Here is a 24,845-nt window from a genome sequence, read left to right as displayed (position 1 = left end):
AATGTTTGCATACCTGCTGCCTTAATATAATCCGTACAAAATTGGCATTTAAGTCCATTCTACGTTTTTTTTATACATTCTTTAATTTCGGCTATATAATATATAAGTTTAGGAACATTTTTTTTTTACAGTGGCCAACCCCATTGAAATAATAACTTCATTTACTCACAATTTTTCAATAAAAAAAAAAGTTATATTTTATGTCTATTTGTATATAATGCATTCGTTTCATTGATCCCAATTCTAAAATCGAATAATCCGTTTCATTCTCTGAATTAAATCAAATATGTAAAATTACATACATTTTATCCAATCAATCTTCCATAAAAGTCCTAACGTAAATGTTAACAGAACACACAATCACAACACAATACAAATAATAAACTATATGTTAAATACAGTAAACTCATAGCCGTATATAAAAAAATGCGAATAAGTAAGGCTAATATACCTTAAAGGGTAAAATGGAGTATTACTAACAAATGTAGTCATTTTAGATTTTATCCATAAAACATAATATTTCAATTAATATATATATAATATAGTTAAATTTAAAACATTTTTATATGTAGGGATCAAAATATTTAAGAGTCAAATAATTTGAGCATGATTACATATAAAAAAAGTCTATAGTGCAATTTTCATTGTCTATGGTTTTGTTCAAGCTCTTTGCCATCCATTACTTTAACTTTGGGAAGAGTATTAAAAAATAATTTAACAATAATTTCCACATTTGCTTTTAATCTCAAACAAATAAAATCCAATAAATACTTTTTACAATTCGAGAATCATATAAAAACGATTCGTTCTATTTTTAAACATTTAAAAACTTTTCACGCTACGGCCTCGGGTGGAGGCGTTTTGGCCCAATTTTTTTGCCAATCGACCTATGTGACCGTCCCAATCCAGCAAAACTATCTTCGGCTATAATATTTCTCTTGATAACATTCATAGAATTTAATTCTTACCAGTCACGCATCCGTCCCTATACTTTCTTGATTAGGGGCCGCCTCTACTTCTTGCGTCTCTTTCTCTGGTTTTCTTTCCTCTTCTTTGACCTCTTTGGTCTCTTTCACTTCTTCGGTTTTCTGTGCCTCGTCTCTACTCTCGGAGGGCTTGGAATCGGTTGATATGGAACTAGATGTTAAACTATTAGGTTGTGAGGACTCTTTGCTCTGTGGCTCCTGGGACCCGCGGTTTTCAGATTGCGGTTTGTCTTTTGTATCTGTGAAATTAAAAATACAATTAGAATGATGTACATAAATGAAAATTAATATCTATTTTTTCTTTCTAAAGGAAAAATCAGAGAATGGCTAAACCAAATCGACTACTTTTTTTAAATACCAACATTTGTAGTTCGTTAAAGATTGTTATAAAGAGAAAAACTGGAAAAATTGTTCAGTAACGAAGTTAGATTGCCCTCCACACGGTCCACCCTGGAAAACGTCGTAATTCCTAGTGAATTTATCATTGTGGGCCAACTAACCGGACTCATACTCACCTATCATCTCTAACTAATACCTCGGAGGGGGAAGGCATTGTTTTTTTTTTATGGGTGAAAATGGTATGGTAATCCCGCCTGCGCTAACGGGTTAGCTGGCGGAGCACCAGTGAAGGGGGGGGGGGGGGGGGTAGAAGGGATTGTTAGTACAGACTACCAGTACCATTGCTAGCAATATACCCAATCTGGTCGACAACTAGTACCTCGCCTGCATCAATCAATAAGGAAAGAGCTACTATTTATTCCATTCTCATCCATTCAAAAACGATCACGACTAAAACCAATATAAACAATTACAATTCAAGATTAATAGTAGTACCTACACCACATTGAACATTATTTTATCTACATGATTACGTTTTTTACTACATACATAATAAAACTATTGTACTTAATTGTGTAATTTTTTTTTATAATCATAATTATTTTTATGGTATCCCATATATAATTAAGTCGCCATTGATTGTTTTTAATCGATAAATTGATAAATTTAAGTATGTTAATACACTTGAATTTATAGAATATTTTATATAAAATAAATAATACATTTATACGATAATTATAGCCAATGCTGTGTATATCTATTACTGATTAGAGAATTATATATAAATACTAGCTGACTCGGCAAACGTTGTTTTACCATATACATTATTTCTAGAACTATACGTGAAAATATATAGTACTACAATTATTATATTCGATTGTCATCTTGCAACCCTATTGCAGCATATATAGAAATCGCGATTAAAAAACAGCGGTTGATCGTAAAAGCGTAAAAATTTGAATTTGTATGTATTGTTCAATGCTAAATCATAATAAAATAAAAATAAAAAAAATTGCCAAAAAAATTGAAAAATATATTTAGGGATGGGTCGCTCTTATCATTAGGGGATATGAAAAATAGATGTTGGCCGATTCTCAGAACTACCCGATATGCACACAAAATTTCATGAAAATCGTGAAAGCCGTTTCGGAGGAGTTTGGTAACAAACACCGCGACACAAGAATTTTATATATTATATATGGTAGAGAATTATAGGATATATATATATATATATATATATATCCTATAATTCTCTACCATATCCCCACCATTCAATCACCGTTCAATTTATATATGTTAATAATAATATGTTACTACTGTAACAAAAACTAACTTTACTGTATTACATTTACATTAACATACAATAATTGATATAAACATGTACATTACTACACATTAAAGAATTATTTTGTCATAATTTTACTAATGATTGTTGCACGTCAGTAATGACAAAACGTGAAACCAACTCATCACCTTATTGTACCAAATTTTTAGCAACAGATTCATAAATAAGTAATAATGTTAATATATAAATAAAATCACTAGTACATATATATAAATATATCACTACTTTGTTACCTCCACCGGAACTATATATGACAAAGAAAGACCGAGTACAGACCCTTTTTTGCCGTCAGGCGTGCGCTCGTACACATCTCTGTTACTTTATTTGATCTGATAAATTGATAAATTGTTGAATATATGTTATATTAAAGTTCTTATCTATCTTTGTTCATATAAATTATGTTATATTGCTTTGTGCTTGTGCCTACACTTTAAACTTTTAAGTGGATTCCTAAATACATATGTATAGAACGTAGAATATCAAAAACAAGCCAAAGACAAATTATCTATAAAAGCATACGGTTATTTAGTGTTACTAGTAAAAAATTAAAAAAGTAAATACTTTGAACTGAGTAATTAATACGAATCAAAACAAACTGAAGAAAAATATTAAAGAAAGTATGACTTTATTCTAAAAAAGGACGCATACTTTCTGACTATTGTATAAATTGTTAAATAATTTCTATCTATCCGTCCTTGTGTACAATCTTATCCACTATCCATGGATACTATTTATACTGAGTGAATTTATATTTATTAGCAATAGGTATAATATAAGATCGTGTTCCACAAAATAAAATCAATTTCAAATATGGCAACACCACTCTTTTTTTTATAATTTCGATTTGAAAACCAAACCACTGAACTGGTTTTTATAAAATTTCTATATGAAATATAATATATAAGAAATATATAATGAAAATATATATATATATATATATATATATATATATATATATATATATATATATATATATATATATATATATATATATATATATATATATATATATATATATATATATAAAGAACTGACTGAGTTATGAGGTAACAAACATATATACATATATATTGTTATAATAATGCTAATAGCGATATAAATAGTTTACTGTATAAAACAATAATAAAAATTTACAACTTAAGAGGAAGCTTCTTTCCTTGACAACTTAATTCGAGTCTTATCTTCAGACAACAAACAATATTTTCTTCAATTCCTTCGAGCACTGAGCCAAGTGTGAACCGCGTACTTGGGCGATAGAAAATCTTTAGTGGAAAAATAAATTTTTATATATTTTTTTGCAACTTAGAATGGCAAACAAGCTGGCGGTCCACCTGACCGAAAGCGGTAACCGTCGACTATAGATATGAACAGTACCATGAACATAACAGAGTATACTGTTTCGCCCATGATACCCCCCATGCGTTGCCATTCCTGAGGACTCAGGTGTTATTCCTCTATACCCTGTAAATTCACAATAAAAAGTTGCATTCATTTACAAAAACTACATTTAACATAATTTGTTTATTATTTTAATAAATCTGTGTTACTGAGGAAGAAAAAAAATATATAAATTATTCATAGAAAAGGAGAAAGAGAGAAAAAATATCCACCTTCTTTATACTCGTAAAAATTAAAAAATATTACAAACCTACTTTTGCTTTTTTTTAATTAGAAAATTATTAAAAAGAAAAAACATAACAGTTCTATATTTAAAATAGGTTTATTATCGTTTCGAAGGTTTAATGACTAAAGAGAGTATCAAACTCACAGATTTTTCAGGCGTAGACTACGCCTGTACAAGGGAGATATTTAACAAAAAAAAATATATGAAAAATCTTTATATAACAAAGAGCTTCTTAAACTTTTTACAAGCTTTTTTACATTCACAGACCACTTTCATGATTTAAACAATTCCACGGACCCCTGTCAAAAAGATTTTAGTTAGGTCCTAAATATTAGGAAAAGAAAAAACGGGTTTCTTTTATATTAAAAAAAACTTCTATTGGTAGTTTCATTACACTTACTACTAATTTAATGAGAAGAATGCTGCTGTTCGACCTCAATGAGAATCAATAATAAATATTTTTAAAGTTAACTGATCTATTACGGACCCCTGATAGATATGCTATGAACACCCAAGAGGTCCGCGGACCCCACTTTAAGAATCCCTACATAAGGGCCAAAAGAATATCTTTTTTTTTTGGGAATTTTATCTGTCTGTCTGTATGTTGCAAAAACTACTGTGCCAAATTTAATGTAGTTTTCACAGTTATATTGTTGAAATTTTAACTTAAACATTAACTATTACATTGTTAGTCTATGGTATATAATATCGGCGAACATTAGTTAACGGGTAACACTTGGTAGCGGTAACACTTACCGCCGCCATGTGTAGCCGGCCACGGTTTTCTCACGAACATGTTCTCGACGATTCTGTCGATGTTGTCCTTCTCTGATGAGTTAGCCGGCCTGTAATCACAACTCAAATGAACAAGGGTCTTGCCACAAATAAGTTAAACTTGTGTTATAAAGTTTATATTGTTATTGTGTTATAAATGCATGTTTAGACATGTTACTACAAAAGTGTCTAACATCTGTTTATATATAAACAAAATAAAAGTCTATTTTACAAATTTACTTTAATTATAAGTGGCCAGGATTACAAAACATTGCTTCGCATATACCTTGCTCTTATATTATATAGATAGAGTGACTCTATAGAAATACTTTGAGAAAAACGGGTCAACTTTTTTCTACAATTTTGCGTGATAAATAGTTACGAATGATTCCTTTATAACTTCTATATTTACTTTGTCTTAAAAATTCTATATATTTTTAATGCGTAAACACTCATTTTATTTATTAAATAATACGTCAAAATATAGAATATAGATAACAAGATATAGAATACTGATAAAAAAACGAGTCAGCTAACTTGACAATTAGCTGACAAAAAGTTTACCCGTTTTTGAGGCTCGATGCTCTATCTATACAATCTAAAACCTTTTTATAATGATAAAAAGAGTTAAATATTTTTTAAAAATCAAACATTCGAAATTCAAACTTTTATAACCAGCCAGTAGCACAAAACATTAAGTCTTGTGTAGTACCTTACTTAAAAAAGTAAAATTTTTCAAAAAACGAATATTCTAAATTCAATCTTTTATAAGCTGCCAGGAGTACAAAACATTGTCACGTTCGCATGTACCTTTCTTAAAAAGTACGAACTATATTTTTTTTTAAATATACCATTCGGAATTCCAATATTTATAAGTGGCCAGGATTGTTCCGTGTGCTACGTACCTGTCTGCGCAGGGTGCGGCCGGCCGCACGATTGGTATGGCGGCGGTGGGGCGACGTTGTGCACGCGGCAACTGTTCCTGTTCCGCACAACTGTAGTATGTCACGCCGCCCGCCTGCGTCGCCTGCGCCAAATAAGCACAATATAAATAAATAATTACAACGATAATCTCTTAATCTTTTTTTTTATAATATTATAAAAAAATAATACAAAAATAGTAAGCGGTGACACCTCAATTCATCGATCGCGGCTGTCGGTCATAAAAATCGACTAAGAGGAAGAATGGTTTCGGTTCGGTTCGAAGGGTGGGCGTGAATTTACAGGGTACAGAAGAGTAACACCTGAGTCCTCAAGAATGGGAACACATGGGGGATATCATGGGCGAAACAGTATACTCTGTTATGTCTATGGTACTGCTCATGTCTATAGGCGACGGTTACCACTTTCCATCAGGTGGGCCGTCAGCTTGTTTGCCATTCTAAGTTGTATAAAAAAAAGAATGGACCAGCGGCATCTCTCTTAAAACATCTCTAAAGCTTGACTGCAGTTGCCAATCCAACTGCCAAGTATGGCAACTACTGGCAAAACCCTGCAAGGGGGAGCCTTATGTTCCGTAGTAGTAAGACAGTAAAACAGACAGTTAAAGGCTGATATAATGATGATGATTAATGTATAAAGGCCAGGGAATAAGCGTATTCACTCACCTGACATAAATCTAGAGAGGGGAACGGATTGTTAGTAATAGGGAGGTTAGTCCCCATTGCTATCAATATGCCCTTGCTATTGCTATAACATATCAGATCAACCTCCACGCGGTTCCGCCTGGAAACTATCGTAACTAATTTATCATTGAATTCGTCACGATGGGCTAACTGACCTACCTTTTCATCCTCATTTAACACCTCTCACTGGGGGGAAAAGGGATTGTTAGTAATGGAGACTGAGAATGCCATTGCTAGCAATATACCCAACCAGGTCGACCTCCTCGCGATTCCCCCTGGAAACTATCATGGTTAATTCCTGATGAAGTCATCATGATGGACTAACTGGCCTGTTTTCATTCTCATCTATCACCTTTCACTGGTGCTCCGCCAGCGTATCCCGTTAACGCAGGCGGGCTTACTATACCATTTTCACCCATTAAAAAGAAACATAAAACCAAATGGATATTTCCAAATATACTCAAGCACAAAATATGACCGCAAGGATGGAGTGTACTCACGTAGTTGTGATGCGGATACATCTGATGTGGATATGGCGCGGGTGGCTGCGCGTACATAGCGCCGCCGAACACTCCGCCGGTGCCACTCTGCTGCGGCGGCTGGGGATAAACGTACCATCAGTACATCTTATCTTACCAACACAAAAAAATTGTAGCTAGACGGATTTTTCTAATGCAAATTAGAATGATAAACAAGCTGACGGCACAACTGATGTAAAGTGATAACCATCGTCTATAGACATGAGCAGTACCATAGACATAACAGAGTGTACTGTTTCGTCCATGACACCCCTTATGCGTTGCCATTCCTGGGTTAGTTAGGCTTTGGTGATGTTTTAAGCGAGACACTGCGTCCATCACTCCACCATTAGTTTCATATTGTTCATAATATTGAAAAAAAATCGCCATGTCGGTCCAGTATAGAACGGACCACCCCTTCCTTTCCCGTAGGTGTCGTAAGAGGCGACTAAGGGAGGGCGATGAATGGACAGCAGCGTCTCTCTTAAAAAATCACTAGAAGTCTAACTGAAGTTGCCAACCCGCCTGCCGCGTGGCAACTACTGGCAAAACTCCCCTTTTGGGGAAAGCTTATGTCCAGCAGTGAACAGTTAAGAGCTGACATAATGATGGTGATTGAAAAAATCAACATACCTGCATATACTGTGCCGGCATCATGGCAGGCGGCGCGTATCCCTGTGTTGGTTGTAACTGCCCTGTAAAACAGAAATTAAATAAGATTTTGTTTCACAAACAAAAAAACACTTCAACTGTGGCAAAACCAGTTATTTTGGTTTAAAAAATAAAGTACAATACTAATATTACCGATTTTAACAAAATATCTATGATGGCACCAATCTGAAAGTCTTTTTAAATAAAAAAAAAAAAAAAAAAAGCAGATTTTCCAAACTGGTTTTGAAATGACGGAGTTATGAGGTAACTAAATTCCCTATTGTATGAGTTATGAACTTGGGCCGATTATTTCGACACTAGTTTCTCAATTTGAAAGACAAAACACATCTGGTTAATATTTACCTATAGTATGTGGCTGCGGCATGTTGTGAAGTGAGTGGTGAGGGTGGGATACCAACTGCTGCGACTCCAGTATGCCCAGTCTGACCTGAACACAAAAAAAAAATACGGTACATTTATATATTTTATTAATACACATTCATTTTCAATTTATTAAAGAAAAACATTCCATTTTGTTGATAGAAGTATGGACAGAAATACCAAAAAAAAATGGCCCAAGCTTCTTGTTTCTACATAATATTTGCAATATATTTACTAATGATATGCTTCCACTTCACACAAGTATATAGAAAGGTAAATTAGTATTTTATATTAACTTTAATAGGCATGGTTTTACCAGAGGGTGACTTTGTACAAAAGTCGATTGCTTAGGTACCTCTGTCCCATTCGTGTTTCTACCGATAAGCAGTTGTGTTTGATAGGCTGTGTTTCGGTTTGAACGGTGGGATATGGCGTGAATTTACAGAGTACAGAGGAATAACACCTGAGTCCTCAGGAATGGCAACGCATGGGGGGTATCATGCGTGATGCTTTATTACCACTTTCCATCAGGTGGGCCGTCAGCTTGTTTGCCATTCTAAGTTGTATAAAAAAAAAAAGTAATTCACCAGTGAAGATGAATATTGAATGATGACGAATTCATCAATAATTACGATTTTTAGGAGAAATCAAGTGGAGACCGACCTGATAGTGTACACTACCTGCAGAAGGTCAGTTAGACCCCGTTACTAACAATTTCCAGAAGTTCACATTATTAGTCTAGCGTGCTCATTACTAATGTTTTTTTTTTTTTACATATACACTAATACTATAAAAAGGAAACATTTGTATTTCGTGTGTATATTTGTAATGAATAAACTCAAAAACTACTTTGCCGATTTAAAAAATTCTTTCACCATTAGAAAGCTACATTCACCCTGGGTAACATAGGCTATATTTATTGCTAGAAAAGATTAGGGATCCTTACTTAAACTTTAGTAACGTAACTCGAGGTGTAAAAAAATGCTATAAAATATCTTTGGTCGCGTGCGCTGCGAAAACTAGATGATAGTGCGGTGATAGAACAAAAGTATGTTCTACAATATTGAAGAAAATATCAATTACTACAAAAAACTTCGCTATATGTCCAACCATTACCGTTATGTCACTATAACCACTTTTTAGATTGTTGTAAAAATGTCCACCCGTGCGAAGCCTAGACGGGCCGCTAGTTTATTCATAAACAATCATTTTCATAATAATAATTTTAAATAATTGTCCTCATCCTCTCCTCCCGCCAGTAAGCGACTGGTACCTGTTGGTTGTGCTGCGGCGGCGCGTGCGGCGCGTGCTGTGCGTGCTGCGCGTGCTGCGGGTGCTGCGTGTGCTGCGCGTGCTGCGTGTGCTGTGGAAGCGGCGCCAGCGGCGGCGACGGGCCGTGCGGCTGTACGCTCGCGCCGCGGTGAACCTACACGTACGTATTACAACGATCAAATTCGAAATAACAATCGAATACTTACCAATGTAATTGTGATTTTTTTTATACAACTTAGAATGGCAAACATGCTGACGGTCCACCTGATGGAAAGTGGTAACCGTCGCATATAGACATGAGCAGTACCGTGGACATAACATTATCTATTTTATTAATTTTAACGTTTGATATTTGACATTTATTACAATATTTATTAAATGTAATGTGATTTCTAATACGGGTTCTTCGGATACCCAGTTCAGGCACCAGTTCTCTACAACATTGATCTATGTATGGTATTTTTTTTAAGTGTTTCATTGTACTTAAAAAAGTTGTGAGATAAATAAACATTTTTATTATTTAAAAAAAAAATGTTATACAGTGAACGCTCTATATAAGCAACACATTGGAACCAATTTCATTAAAAAAAAATCTTATTGGGAAAAGTTACTTATACGGAAAAAAGGAGTATAAAAATACTTTACCGTCTGGAAAATATTTTTACTTATTTCTTTTACGAAACATCGTTTTCATTTATTTGCAGGAATTTACGAACAATTTATTATTATTACAGTATTGCTAGTGTCAGATTTATTAATTAACCGAAATAGTAGATTTTGCATTACATTTTGCTATTGTATCAACCGTTAATTGTCCACTGCTGAACATAGCCTTCTCCATAAGTGGGGTTTTTACCAGTAATTGCCATACTTAACAAGCAGAATGGCAGCCAAAATTAGGCTTTATGGGTGTTTTAAAAGTAACACTGCCGCCTATCCCTCGACCATCACGTTCGCCTAGTCGCCTCTTACGACACCCATTGGAAAAGAAGGGGTGGCCTATTCTATGCCGGGACCACACTGATCTCTTACAAATTATACGGTCCCTTTAAAATTTACATTTTTAATAACAATTTTAAATGTCACATTCATTAATTCCCTTACATCAATACATACCTGGTGCATAAGCTGTTGAGGGTGCATTTGGGGTACGGGGCTACCCTGGTGCTGAGTCGGCGGTGGATTACCGCCGGCGTATTCTAAACAAACGTACAAAGTTTTATTATTATAGATTAAATTCACTAAAAACACTTATTTATTCCTTAATTATAAAATAAATATCTCAATCAAGTGGGCATAACATTATATATAAACTTTTTACTCTTAAATAAAAACAAAAAAATTACAACATGGGATTCTTAAAAAAAAAAATAGGGGTAAAAAAGTTTCTTCCGGGATAGCAAAGCGCGCGTAATGCAAGAGCATGACGCGCGTAAACGCCGTATGCTTATTTTTTTTTTATACAACTCAGAATGGCAAACAAGCTGAAGGCCCACCTGATGTAAAGTGGTAACCGTCGCCTATAGACATGAGCAGTAACATAGACATAACAGAGAATACTGTTGCCATTCCTGAGGACTCAGCTGTTATTCCTCTGTACCCAGTAAATTCACGCCATATCCCACCCTTCAAACCGAAACACAGCCATGCAAACACAACTGCTTCACGGTTGAAATATATTATTATGTTTACTTATTTGCCATCTCAATGGTATAAAAAATATACATTTATAGCCCCCTTGTATTCTCAAAAATAAAACAATATGCCCATACCACTTTATTGATAAATAAAGTTTAAATAAAAATAAATTACGGGTTTATATTGTTGCTATTGTATTATGCTGTTTTTGTAATCATGTACAGATCAACAATTTGCCGCTATGATTATCAACAAATGTAAACAATTACACTATAACCAATTTAAAAAAGCTCTCGTCGTTGCTCTTGTTGTTGTCATTATTGTTGTGCGTCAACAACTTGTCGCTGAAATTATCAACAATTGTAAACAATAAAACAATTACCGGTGTATCTAAACTGTTGTTGTTGCTATTGTGCCCGTGACTGTTGCTGCAATTGTTGTTGTTGTAATCACGTGAACATCAGCAATCTGCTGCAATTATCAAGGAATAATTACCAAGAAACAACAAAACCATTACCGGTGTATCTAAGCTGTTGTGGCTGTTGTTGCTGTGGCTGTTGTTGCTGTGACTGCTGTTGCTGTGGCTGTTGTTGCTGTGGCTGTTGCTGTTGTGATTGTTGCTGTTGCTGCGATTGCGGTGAATATGTCTCAGCGAGAGGTCGCTGGCGTAAGCTGCTGTAGCGTTTCACACCACCGCGTGATTCGGCCCCTACGAGAATATATTAATGGTGTTATTTACACTATCACTAGCTGACCCAGCAAATCTTACTTTGCCCCCTACCGCCACCTACCGTATCCACCGTACCGTATTTATTACCACGATAAAAAATCATTAGATCTCAAGAAAGAAGAAGAAATACAAGTCCCCTTAAAATTAATACAGCTAATAAAAAGTAAACCAGACATCAAAGCACTGGCCAGAGACTTGGAGTAAATATCCCCCGGAGATGAAACTAGGACAAAGCGAATTTCCTCAAGACTCCTTAGAGGGCTAAGAAGATCCGTTATCGTAAATTATCCAATTTCTTAAGTGTATAAAAAATCGTATTTACAAAACTTCGAATAAATCGATTAAGGGATTAAAAAAATTAGCGTGAACGAAGCGTAGAACAGGATTGTAATATATGTATATTGAGATACGAGCTCTACGCCTAGCCTTCGGGCTAGTGTAGAATTAACAGGCTATATCCTACTCTTGTGAGGAGAGACCTACATATGCTCAATAGTGGGGAAAGGGGATTGTTAGTAACGCGGATTACTAGTCCCATTGCTAGCATAAGACCTGTCAGGTCAAACATTTCCCAAGAGACTACAGCATGGGGTTCTTCAAAAGGGGGGTAAAGATGTTTCTTCAGGGTCGGCAACGCACGCGTAATACCTCTGGTATTGCAGGTGTTCATAGGCTACGGTAACCACTTACCATTAGGTGGGCCGTATGCTTGTTTGCCACCTCAGTGGTATAAAAAAAAAACCTACACGTTGTTTCTCCTAGGAACCATTGTGCTGAATCCCAGGTGTATTTATTACGGTAAGCTAACTGACCTGCCCTTTCATTTTCACCTATCACCCCTCACTGGCTCCCACCAATTTATACGCTAACGGTATACCGTTAGCGCAGGCAGGATTACTATTCCATTATCATCCATTAAAATACTGGTAGGTTATGGTAAAAATCGAGCCAGTAATTGGATTGTTTATTAATAGTAATACAGTCTAATGAAATGAAATGTAGAGAAATCATAAAACTAAAGATGTATATATACAATGGCATATAGGTATGCTTGCTATGGAGTATATTTTTAAAAATCTTAATAATATCCATTGCCTTTTAATGCTGACCATACCAAGGCTTAGTGCCGCCACCACTATCCTTTTATAGAAACACCATTACCCAACAAGACAATAATAGATTTATTATTTATTTACACCCAGTAGGCTAGTGCACAATAGATAAATATTTGGTCGCCGATCTTCCGTAAACGGATGATCGGCAATGTACTGCACGTTTTGTTATTTGATCCGCCACACTCGACATTAATGCGACTGAAGATCGGCGACCAAAAATAAGGTAAAAATGGTACTAGCATGTCATTTTTAATATTTAACAACAAACTCACCGGCCTGTTGCTGCGGTTGCTGGTTCTGTTGCTGTGCTTGCGGTTTTTGCTGCGGCTGCGAAGGCTGTTGCTGAGGCGGTGCTTGATTATTTTGCTGTTGCGTCTATTGGAGATGTGAAACCAATAATTTAACTTTTGCTTATTCTGTCATCATCATCATCAGTCATCCTATTTTTCAGTATTTTTTTTTTTCTTAAATTAAAACCAACATGGAACGTTTTTTATATATTCCGCCATAGAACAGCATAGAATTTTAAGATTTTATTGTCAAATTACTTACAATAGAATATAGTAGATCTACACAGAGTACCCAGTAAGTATATTTTTAAGTTTTTTTTTTTTTTAATTATTTGTTAAGTCAACAAAACCAGCTCTAATTACAAGTTACTCAATAATTACTAAATCTTATAATTATTATTGTTGTTTTAATGATATATATTATATCCATATATATTTCTATATATATATATATATATAATTATTTTAGTACGTTACTATTAATTATGTCATATATTTTTCACCACCACTGCCCTTCATATGCTTTCTATTCTTACCTAATAGTTAGCTGGTAAAGGATGGCATATGACATTAAGCTCACCAATTATACAAAGTTTTATTATACAATAAAGAATAAATAAATAGTCTAACAGATTTAAAGTTTTGACAGTCAATGCTGACGCCTTGTTTAGAGGTGACATACATATATATAATAATCATTTACGTATGAAGCCCAAAAATTCTTACCGGTGCCTGCTGCGGCGGCCTCTTCTTGCCCTGTTCGGTTGGCACTGGCTTCTGCTGAGCCACTGCGTTCACTTTCCGCTGGGGCTGGCCTTGACTGACGACATACAATTGTTGTAATACATACTTTCAAGTTTATATACATAATATATTATATATGTATTTATTTAATAATAATAAATACAATAATAATATCTAATTTCATTGCCAGTAGTTGCCATACTTGGCAAACAGATTGTCAGGCTACTGCCAATCTCTCGACAATTGCGCCCTTAGCGGCCTCTTACGACACGCACGGGAAAAGGAAGGACCAATTCTATGGCGAAACCACATGGCAATTGTGATATTATATTCTTGCAACCAAATCATCATCATCATTTTAAACATGAATTGTCCACTGCTGAACATAAGCCTTCCCCATAAAAGGGGTTTTGCCAGTAGTTGCTAGACATGGCAGTTGGGTAGACAACTAATGATTTGGTGATATTTTAAGAGAGACTGCTGCTCATCCCTCAACCATTATGTTCCCTTAGTCGCCTCTTAAGATACCCACGGGAAATAAGAGGGTGGTCCGTTCTATGCCGGGACCAGATGGCAATTGTGATATTATGTTCTATTGCAACCAACTAAATAGCCAACTCACTTGTTATTCGCAACTGCTGTAGTTATTGTGAGATTCTCCAATGGCGGCATCTTCTCCTTGTTCTGAGGTTTGGCTTGGGGTTTGTTCGCGACTGGACGGCTGGACGGCTTCGGCCGTTCGCCCCTGCCCTTGGGCGTCTTGATGGACGCGTTCCTCCGGAGTTGCGAGCCGTTTTCCAGTGATTCGTTAGAAGCCGGCTGAGATTTGGACCTGGGCCTTTGGGGCCGGGGTTTTCTGCTGAAAGTCAAAATTGTTTTATTACACGTATTACAGAACGGTGGACTGTGATGAGGTGATGAAATGATGTAGACACGGAATTGAGCAGCGAATAAATGTATTAACAGCGACCAAGGAACAGAACAATAAGGTATATGTCAAAAAATATTGATTTTTTTTTATATTCCCATTGGTGTTTCTACCGTGAAGCAGTTGTGTTTGCATGGCTGTGTTTCGGTTTGAAGAATGGGATATGGCGTGAATTTACAGGGTACAATGGAACAACAGCTGAGTCCTCAGAAATGGCAACGCATGGGGGGTATCATGGGCGAAACAGTATACTCTGTTATATCCATGGTACTGCTCATATCTATAGGCGATGGTTACCACTTTTCATCAGGTGGGCCGTCGGCTTATTTGCCATTCTAAGTTGTAAAAAAAATTTAAAACAAATAATAAGAACATTTTAAAGGTAAATGAAAGAAAAAGATGTCTAAAGTGTTTGCATCAGCTGGTCGCCAATATAACTGCCCAAAAAAAAGACTGAACATATTCAGGGTTCATGTGTATATGTGGGTTTAAGTTCCTTAATTCCACCATAACTCCTAAATATTTTAATGCAATAACTACCGGTTTAACTTACGTGTAATTAGATCGATTGTTTGAACCGCTCATGATTAAAGGTCACGAATTGATAGCGAAACTAGTCGAGCATACTCTTTGAACATTAGAAAATAAAATAACTCCTTTAATGCCTAAACAAATTTAAATATATTGGTAGAATCCTTACATCATCACAAGTGACGCTGGTAACAATATTTTTAAATAGATTATTTATGAACAAAAAGGAGAACTTAAACTTTTTTTATACAAATTAGAATGCCAAACAACAGTAATGTAAGCACAGGTTCATACCATCATCTTTATCATATTATCGATCGATAACTACCGATACATATACATATAGATGATGATGGTTCATTGAACAGATGATGATGATCATTGTCCATATACAGATGATGCTGATGATGGTTCCTTATACAGGTAATGGTGGTTCATTAAACAGATGATGATGGTTCATTGTACAGATGACGATGATGACAGTTCATTGTACAGATGATGATGATGATGATAGCTCGTTATACTGATGATGATAATCATGGTTCACATACAGATGACTATTATACAAGAGTCGTTTATATAAAACATCACTTTAACACTATCTATCAGGAGGGCCCTCAATTTATTTGCCATTCCGTGTTGTATAAAAAAAAATACTTACGCATATTTTTTGCCTGCAGCATCCAGCTCCGGGAAGTCCTCAGGGTTTGGTGGTTTCCGCGGCGTCGCTTGCGCCGCATTCTGGCGTTTGTAGGCTTCCTCGTCCTCCCACGTCCGAGTGTACTTATTCGGTCCACGGCTAGAAATGAAATGATATTTAAAAAATGTTTATTTATTATTAAAAAAAAATAACAGAATCTTAGAACAAGAATATTATTTATAGGAGAGCTTATAATCAAGTTACATTATGAAAAGTCTTCATTGCAATCGGACCCCAAACTAAATCAGACCTGTATTTTGGGGACTAAAAACTAGCAACTGACCTAGTAACTCATCATCATCAGAGGTGGAAAAGGACCGAAAAATAACACCTTAGTTTAATTCGCCCAACTGATAGAAAGTGGCAACCTTTGCCTATAGACATGAACAGTACCATGGACGTAACAGAGTATACCAGTCCTCGAAAATGATAATAACGAAAGTCGAAAGATAGCTAACAATATACTTTGCCAGATAGACCTCCACGAAGTCTGCATCCCTACCTTGACCAACAGCTGAGGTTGCCATTTCCCCCGCCAAGCGTGACAACTACTTGTAAACCCCCAATAGGGAGGCTTACGTTCAGCAGTGGACAGTTAAAGTCTGATATGATAATCATCATATCAGACCTGTCCATAATAAAATTTCATTCATTAATAAATTATTATATCATTAATACTACTATATCATAATAACATCACTGATATAATCAGAGATTTTTTAAACAAATAAAAATTCCATTGCGTATACAAAGCTGTTTAAAGAACTATACAAATAAATAAGTAAACAATAAGTATTACGAACGCATGCAGAACTGATCATAAACTGCAAAACAAAATTGTAACATCATGCAAAAAAAAAAATTAAAGGCCCATATGTAAATAACCCATATTTACTAACCGCCAATGCCGGTACCTCCATATTGAATAGCGTGGATAGAATTATGCAATTAGTATCGCTTTCTCTGTATTAAAACATTGGTCGGTTTAGATTCATTGCGTCAATCGATACAGTTTGCGTGTGTGAAAGGAAATCAGCGCCATCTAGCGGTCACAGCTTGACACTTTCTTATAATTATTTTTAATATACATACAATACGTTATTAGAAACTAAACCATAAACATCTGCCCCCCCCCCCAGACAAGTGGCAAGCGAATCGATAGATACGTTATCGCTATAGTATGCATGAGATAAAACGTAATAGCAATATCCCACATCTCGTTCTCCCTATTGCGAGTGCTATCAAAAATATACGTAACTGATTCGAATATGTTTTTTTTTTACACTTATCCAGATAATAGATACATTATAGGGTGCATAAGATAGAACAAGATGCAATCTCTAGTGTCTCTTTCTTATATGAAACCAATGAAAATTTATCAAGATATATTTGCCACTTATGTAGAGGGCATAACCTCCAGCACAGTTATACAGAAATTAGAATAAGCCAATTTAGCCAATTTTTCATAAAATGGTCTGAGCTTATTATTAGAAATTTAAAAAATCCTTACATAAACTTTACGTATCCATCCAAATAACGGTTGGAAATTTAAATTTAAATTAGATTTAGTCAACCCTGATCATAAGACTCACCCATATCTCCTATTGCGCCTGGCATGCGGAGGGGCATCCTCGTTTCTGATATCATAACCATATATAGCTACCAACTCATCCCGAGATTTCGGCATCTGTTGACACAAAAAAAAATTTACTTACTTGAAATCTCATACATAACACAGTTTCAACAAAAATATAATTCCATGTTAAAAATTTATACTTTTAACGACGAGCTAACTAATCATGCATTTTTTTCCAGCCAGTTCTATCCGGGGCCATATCCTTGACCTCCCTATACGACATGACAACTAGTGTTTCTTTTTTCTGTCCCATATAGTTATTCCTCGGTCTTCCTCTTCCTCTTTTGCCCTCTATTTTTTCCTTCTACTATGCTCTTAAAAAAATTGTCATGTCGTATAAGGTGGCCCAGCATTCTGCCTCTCCTATTCTATATATATATATATATATATATATATATAAAATACTAATTTCGAATTATTGATTTAGAGAGTATTTCTATGACAAAGTTGGTTACCCTTACTATTCTCTATTCTATTATAATTAAATAAAACAGACTAGGCAGGTGCCTATATATAGGTATATTACTGTCCGACTCGACCCACTGAAACTGCGTAGAGATGTTGCATCTCTTTGCATCTTCTACCGAATTTATCATGGGGAGTGCTCTGAAGAATTGTTCGGTTTGATACCTGCTGCTAATTTTCACAATCGTACAACCCGCCATAAACTAAAATTTCATCCCAACCATCTGGACGAGGGGCGGCCCTCCACCGTGCGTTTTTCAAGGCACTTTCTCCCACGCACAACCACTCTTTGAAATCAACTTCCAGCAGCAGTATTTCCGAACCGATATTGTCATGTCATAACCTTCAAGAAAAGAGCATATTCCCTTTTAAAAGGCCGGCAGCACGCCTGCAATGCCGCTGGTGTTGTGGGTGACCATGGGCGGCGGTAGTCATTTACCATCAGGTGAGCCGCATGCTCGTATGCCCCCTGTGTTGTAAAAAAATAAAGCTCTCTAACCTGTTCATTCTCGTTGTATTTGTCGTGCGACCATTTATTGATGACGTCAGACTTGCGCGGCGGCCGGCGGCGTTCCTGCGGCGTCTCGGCGCCTTCCTTCTTCTCTGACGCTGTTTCGGATGTCGTGTTACTCGATTCTTCGCCACTATGAATATCATAATGATTTTGTAATACATACAAAAGGTTGAAATTTATTTTCGGATGCTGGTTTACGGATTTCTTTTTATTTGATTTTTATTGAGAATTTTTCAAATCCCGTCAGTACTTCTAGAAATTAATTATTTTAAACAAACTCTCTATTTTATACATTTGTCTATACCAATATATATTTTTTCCATATTAAAGATTAATTATATTCTGCAGCTACGCCTGCATAATATGTCAAAAAGTTTCCTATGTGCTATGTTAGTATATGACCTATCAAATTTCATTGGAATCTATTTAGTAGTTTTTGCATTAAAGATTAACAAATATACATCCATCAATACAAACTTTTGCTTTTATTATATTAATAGGAAATTTTTCGACGGAAAAATCTTAAATAATAATTTAAAAATAACAAAATTGATTGACAGTCAGTGAAGATAAACCATAATTAAAATGCGCAAAAAAAGTTGATTAAGGAACCTCAATTTTTGAAGTTGATTATTAAAAAATACAAAGAAGGAATAAATTATAGATTGTAAACTAAATACTGCCAATTAACTTTTAGCCAGTTTTCGTGACGAAACACGACTCTACGTGCATTGTAATACGATTCAAATTGCACCAGCACACACAGCACCCAAACAACTAATTCTTACTTCTAATTGCTAGCTTTCTACGATATTACGATAATATTCGTTCCGCGTCAGTGCGCAGTTTGGTCATTGACGTTCCGTAATGCTTGGCTTGTATAAATTATTGAACTGTTTATTTACGTTTTTCTAAAAGACGAGAATGGATTAGTTACAGCACCTATACTATCGATAGATGCAGGCAGAATGCACAGGCACGAGTAAGGTATAATAGTTTTAGTTAGAATTTACCAGGAATTAACCATAATAGTCTTTTTAATAGATGGGAATAGCACTAATAGGGAGATCAGTTAGTGGTAATTTAATTTAACCTGATAAATCAACAAGATAAATTAATTTAAGCTTAGCTCAAAACTGTGGTAAACGGTGTTGATGGCAAATTTATATCAATGTTTTCTTTGATTAACATTATGTATTATTCTTTATTTTGTAACTGTTAATTTTCCAAATGAAAAAATAAAAACTGTTGCCATTCCTGAAGACTCAGGTGTTATTCCTCTGTACCCAGAGGACTAAAATCATATTTTTTTTGCCATTACACGAGAGATTTTAAGGTATCACAGATTATACTGTGATATCCAATAAAATGTACTCAAACTGTATATTATACAGCCTGTATCTAGCAGCTTCATCCACATGAATTAATACGTAAAGGAACTTATGTACTAGATATTTTTTAATGATTGTGAATGGAATGGTATCCCTGCCTACGCTATCGGTATACACTGGTTGGGCACAAATCAGAAGTGATAGGTGCAAATAAATGCAGATCAGTTAGCCCGCCGTGAAGAATTCCAAGAGAATTAACCACGATAGTTTGCAGGGGAAACCACATGGAAGTCAACCTGATAGGTCATATTGCTAGCAATGGAGCCCGTTACTAACAATCCCTTTCTCCCCTTTGTACTAGGTTAGAATATAGATAGATAGATAGATAGATAGATGACATTTATTACCATTACTAAGAAATTAAAACAACAAAAAGGAAAAAAAAATGTACAATTAATGTTGCTGGTAATAGGAGCCGCCTCAGCTATTGCTATATATGTACAGCTCCAGCGAGATGTACCTATATAGCGCTGATTTTCAGGCGGCCCCTTAACTTCTTTACCTATATAATATAATTTCTTTACATATAACCTATGTTTGTACCAAATTTCATTAAAATCTGTTTAATATTGTTTGCATTAAAGAGTAACAATTATCAACCCATCCATCTGTACATACTTTCGCATTTAAAACATTAATAAGAATATTATTATTACCTGGCAGCGGTTCGATCGTCGTGCTCGTAAAAAGTACCACGTTTAGGGATGTATTGGGGATTGCTTCTGTCCTCATCATCATCAACCCTGCGCTCTGTCTCCTAAAATGATAGATCAAGTATTAATCACACACGTCACACTGTTTATAATTACTCTTCTCAATCCAAAGGTTACCTGGAAAAGATAGCTCTTAGCGATAAGGCCGCCTGTTGTTTTCTCAATGCAATATTTTCTTGTAATTGTTTGTATTTATAATAAGTTTATTATTGTAATCTTAAGAAGGAAAGGATAAAGACCATCTATCTACACAAATATAATTAAACATTTGTTTTAAATAAAAAACAATTTATTTCGTATTTATAACTGGTGAAACTGAATTCCAATTGGGGCATAGATTCGGAAAAAAATAACCCTTCTAAAATTAATAAAGTTTACTTGATTAAAAATTATTATTTATAAACTTTTATTTGCAACAGTCAGACTATCTGTCATGGCTAACGTGCCTATAGCATCAGAAACGACTTTACCTAAGACCTTTGTTTGTATATTCATTTTCCCATTTATTTATAAGCTTACAAATTTAATACAGTAAGAAAAGACAGAATATGAAACAAAAATTTTGAATTATAAAATCACTTGTCATAGTTAGAAATGTTATAAATATGATAGTCAAATGCAATAGGCGTGGCTGCTACTCTCATTCAAAGATTAACTACTAAATATATAATCTTAAAACTCTTGTATTATATATATAATTTGTATTGGATATTATTTAGTTTATCTCCAGCTGTACGGTTATTACCCTTGTACTTTTTATTTTTTTACAACACAGGGGCAAACTAGCATGCGGCTCACCTGATGGTAAGTGACTACCGCCACCCGTTTAGTTTTCTTTGAGCTTCTCAAAGATTGACTGTAAGAGATCCCTTTAGGGGATAAGTCCGCCATTGTATAGTAAATCTTTTAATGTATCCAATATAAATTATATACAATATAGATGTTACAATACAATACTCTTCTGACTTTTTATTTATTCCATAAAAGCCCCACGAATAAGTGATACATGAATCTATCAATAGATAATTATCACTGCCATAGATATGGGATAAAATAAGACAGCAACATCTGGTATCTTATTCCTTCTCATGTGTATGGTTAAAAAAAATCATATCTTCTAATGTTTATTAATTTTTAGATTTCATATTGCATGGTTTATGGTTTATAAGAGACTAGCGACCCTCCCCGGCTTCGCATGGGTGCAATGCAACCACTATGTCCCTGCATTTTAAATCTGTAATATCTTCAAAAATATTTATTTAAATTACAAGCAGTAAAGAGCCATATGACCTATATTAAATGCACAATGTAGTTAATTGGATAAGGATTAAAGCTGTATTGCTTAAAATTGCTTTGTAAATAAAGCATTATGAATGGTTATTGTGGGTTAACCTTAAGAATATATTGTCATAAACTTTTTTGTAGAAGTTTTTAAGGTATATAAATACTGTAGTACATTATTTTGATCTATCTATCCCATAGGGTTCAGCCAGTATTTACAATGTAAGCGCAAAAAATGTGTGTAATACAACATCAGATTATATACCTCTAAAATTGTCAGTGTTTCTCTACTATATTATGCATGTATTATACATATAAACCTTCCTCTCGAATAACTCTATCAACTAAAAAACAAACGCATTTAAATCAATTGCATAGTTATAAAGATCTAAGCATACTTAGGGACAGGGATACAGATGAGAAGCGACTTTGTTTTATACTATGTAGTGATAATGGGAAATAACCGAGCCAATGTAACCTAGTCAAAATGTCATGATAAACCAAGAAAATTATCGTATTACTTCTAATGTTTGTTTTACAACTTTAAAGAATCATAATAAAAAGTTAATATAGTAAGGAGCTTCTATAACATATTTATGCAAATCGAAACTTATTGGGCATAAAACTCTTAAATATTCCTTCTCTTACAATAGTGTCCTATAGTCAATTTATTTATAAAAAAAACACATGTAAAAATCTTACATTGTAAATACAATAGTTTGTTAATAACTGATAAGCATAAGCATAAGAAGCAAACTAGAATAGACTTACAAATTAGAAAGTTATATAGAAGTACAAAAATACAATGTGATTGTAGCATATCAAATGACAATTGTTTTGTACTTTAAAAACATATATAGAAGTGTCACATATTAACATACTTTTGTAGATCATATGCAATGGCATACAATTTCTACTGTAAATAGGCACCCACCAGCTTTTAATCACAAGGTTATATATATATTATATACAATTAATATATTATTACCTGGTTCTCTGGATCTCTTTCAGAGCGGTCAGAATCACTTCCCTGAGAGTCATAATCAGATTCGTGCTGGCCTCCCTCCTGCAAACATTCAGCAACCTTCAACAACTGCATTTTCACAACCACCAAAATAAAGGAATGTTTACAAACGACGTGGCACTTCTAATTTTAGGTGTAAACGCATCAAAGACGTCTCAGTGAGTGGTGTCTGAACCGTGACCTCAATATCACGAAAAGAAATGGGCATACCGACACGCGAGTGCGCGGGAGAAAGTGCCGACGAACGAACCACTTTTAACGTCAAAACGAAAGTTATTTCTCTTAATAAGCCATTGTGCCCTGTCGTTTAAATGTTCTACTCACGTTTCCCGAGTTATTGTGCTCGATATCTTGCGATGCATCCGAGTATTCCCCGGAATCATCTTGCTCCTGCCTTCTTACTACGGACGTCATATTGGCGTCCTCACGAGTCACTTGTAGTACTTCCAGATTGACGACTTTAAATATCAGACAAATTAACAAATACTAATTGGCGAGTAACGTGGTTGATTTCAATTGTTAAAATGGAAATCCACTCTTCACAAGGAAAATGAAGGAATGTCAAAACAAGGAATTGGTAGCCATAATGCCATAAAAAAAACGCGTTTCGTTAAACGCAGTCAACCGGCAGCATTTAATAATTTAGACAAAGAATCTAAAATTGGTCGCTGACACATAAACTATAATAAATAAAAAATTAAACTTTTTCGTTATTAAAAGTTATTACTTAGGATTCAAAATCGTAATAAATTTATCTCTATATTTCATTTAAAAGGAGAGCCAAAAAACTATTTTAAATAAAGAATAAAAATTCTGGTGCTTTTATTATTTGCTAATTGAACAAGTCAAATTTGCATTTATAGTAATTTTTTCTCCTCTTTCTTATGAAATTGTCGGTTTTTGTTTAAAACCTATAGTTTTAAAAATAATTCTATTATACCTAATCACACTTAACAAAAATATTAAAATTATCATGTGAAAATAGTTTTAAGTTGAATTAAAACTATTTTATTGAACTATTGAAGAAAAACAATGTTGTGTATTTTACGCTATAAAAAAATAATCGCTATTAAATGGTGTAAAAGGGTTCAAATCTAACTGATTCATTTTACACAAAAATAAATTCATATTTGAAGGGTGGTTCTAAGTATCTTGTCATTTTTGGCACTATTTTTGTAAAATATTGTAGTTTTATTTCTAATTATGACTTTTTTACCACAAATATTTTGTTAATTGTAGCCTTTTACATGTTTACTATCTCTATTGTTTTTAAAGATATCGTTACGATTCTTATACCATTCGAAAGAGAAAAATTTGCTTATTTAAAGTAGCTTGAATGACTAACAACAAATAACTTGAGTTATACCCTTTCTCACTAGAGGCACAGATATGTTATGTCTGTTGAAATAACTAACCAATAAAAAATTAAAAAAAAAAATTATCATGTGAGAACTTTGGAATGTACTCATGTATTCTAACACTCTTATTATATGTAGCATCAATAACTCCGTAAACTCTTCATAAACAAAAATTTATTATGATTTTTCCTTAATCGCAAAATTGAAATCTAGAGGTAAAAGATTATATTAATTCATGACGATAATTTTATTTCTCAAATCGTACATCAAAA

General features: G+C 34.4%; 1 protein-coding gene across 3 annotated transcripts; it reads right to left on the bottom strand.

Annotated features, from left to right (window-relative positions):
- Positions 1 to 721: 721 nt before the first annotated feature.
- LOC113511057 (uncharacterized) lies at positions 722 to 23,820 on the bottom strand. 3 transcript variants are annotated; one of them, XM_026894637.3, is made up of 18 exons: positions 23,540 to 23,820; positions 23,180 to 23,257; positions 20,854 to 20,954; positions 18,792 to 18,936; positions 17,784 to 17,878; positions 16,153 to 16,290; positions 14,655 to 14,888; positions 14,015 to 14,108; positions 13,271 to 13,373; positions 11,671 to 11,862; positions 10,632 to 10,714; positions 9,517 to 9,669; positions 8,226 to 8,310; positions 7,845 to 7,906; positions 7,194 to 7,292; positions 5,974 to 6,095; positions 5,051 to 5,139; positions 722 to 1,225 (listed from the first exon to the last, which is right to left on the bottom strand). In XM_026894637.3, exons 1-18 carry the CDS (start codon positions 23,627 to 23,629, stop codon positions 972 to 974), a joined length of 2,217 nt encoding a protein of 738 aa, XP_026750438.2. In that variant the 5' UTR covers positions 23,630 to 23,820; the 3' UTR covers positions 722 to 971. The 3 variants fall into 3 exon arrangements, with proteins under 3 accessions (XP_026750438.2, XP_052759105.1, XP_026750437.2); XM_052903145.1 differs by having other exon boundaries at positions 14,655 to 14,891; positions 23,180 to 23,254; XM_026894636.3 differs by having other exon boundaries at positions 14,655 to 14,891; positions 23,540 to 23,819.
- Positions 23,821 to 24,845: the final 1,025 nt, after the last annotated feature.

The sequence above is a fragment of the Galleria mellonella genome, unplaced genomic scaffold, assembly GCF_026898425.1.
Source record: "Galleria mellonella isolate WM207_F2 unplaced genomic scaffold, CSIRO_AGI_GalMel_v1 utg133, whole genome shotgun sequence".
NCBI classification, from domain to species: domain Eukaryota; kingdom Metazoa; phylum Arthropoda; class Insecta; order Lepidoptera; family Pyralidae; genus Galleria; species Galleria mellonella.
Note: the sequence above shows the minus strand (reverse complement) of the source record. Positions and strands in the feature narration are given on the sequence as shown.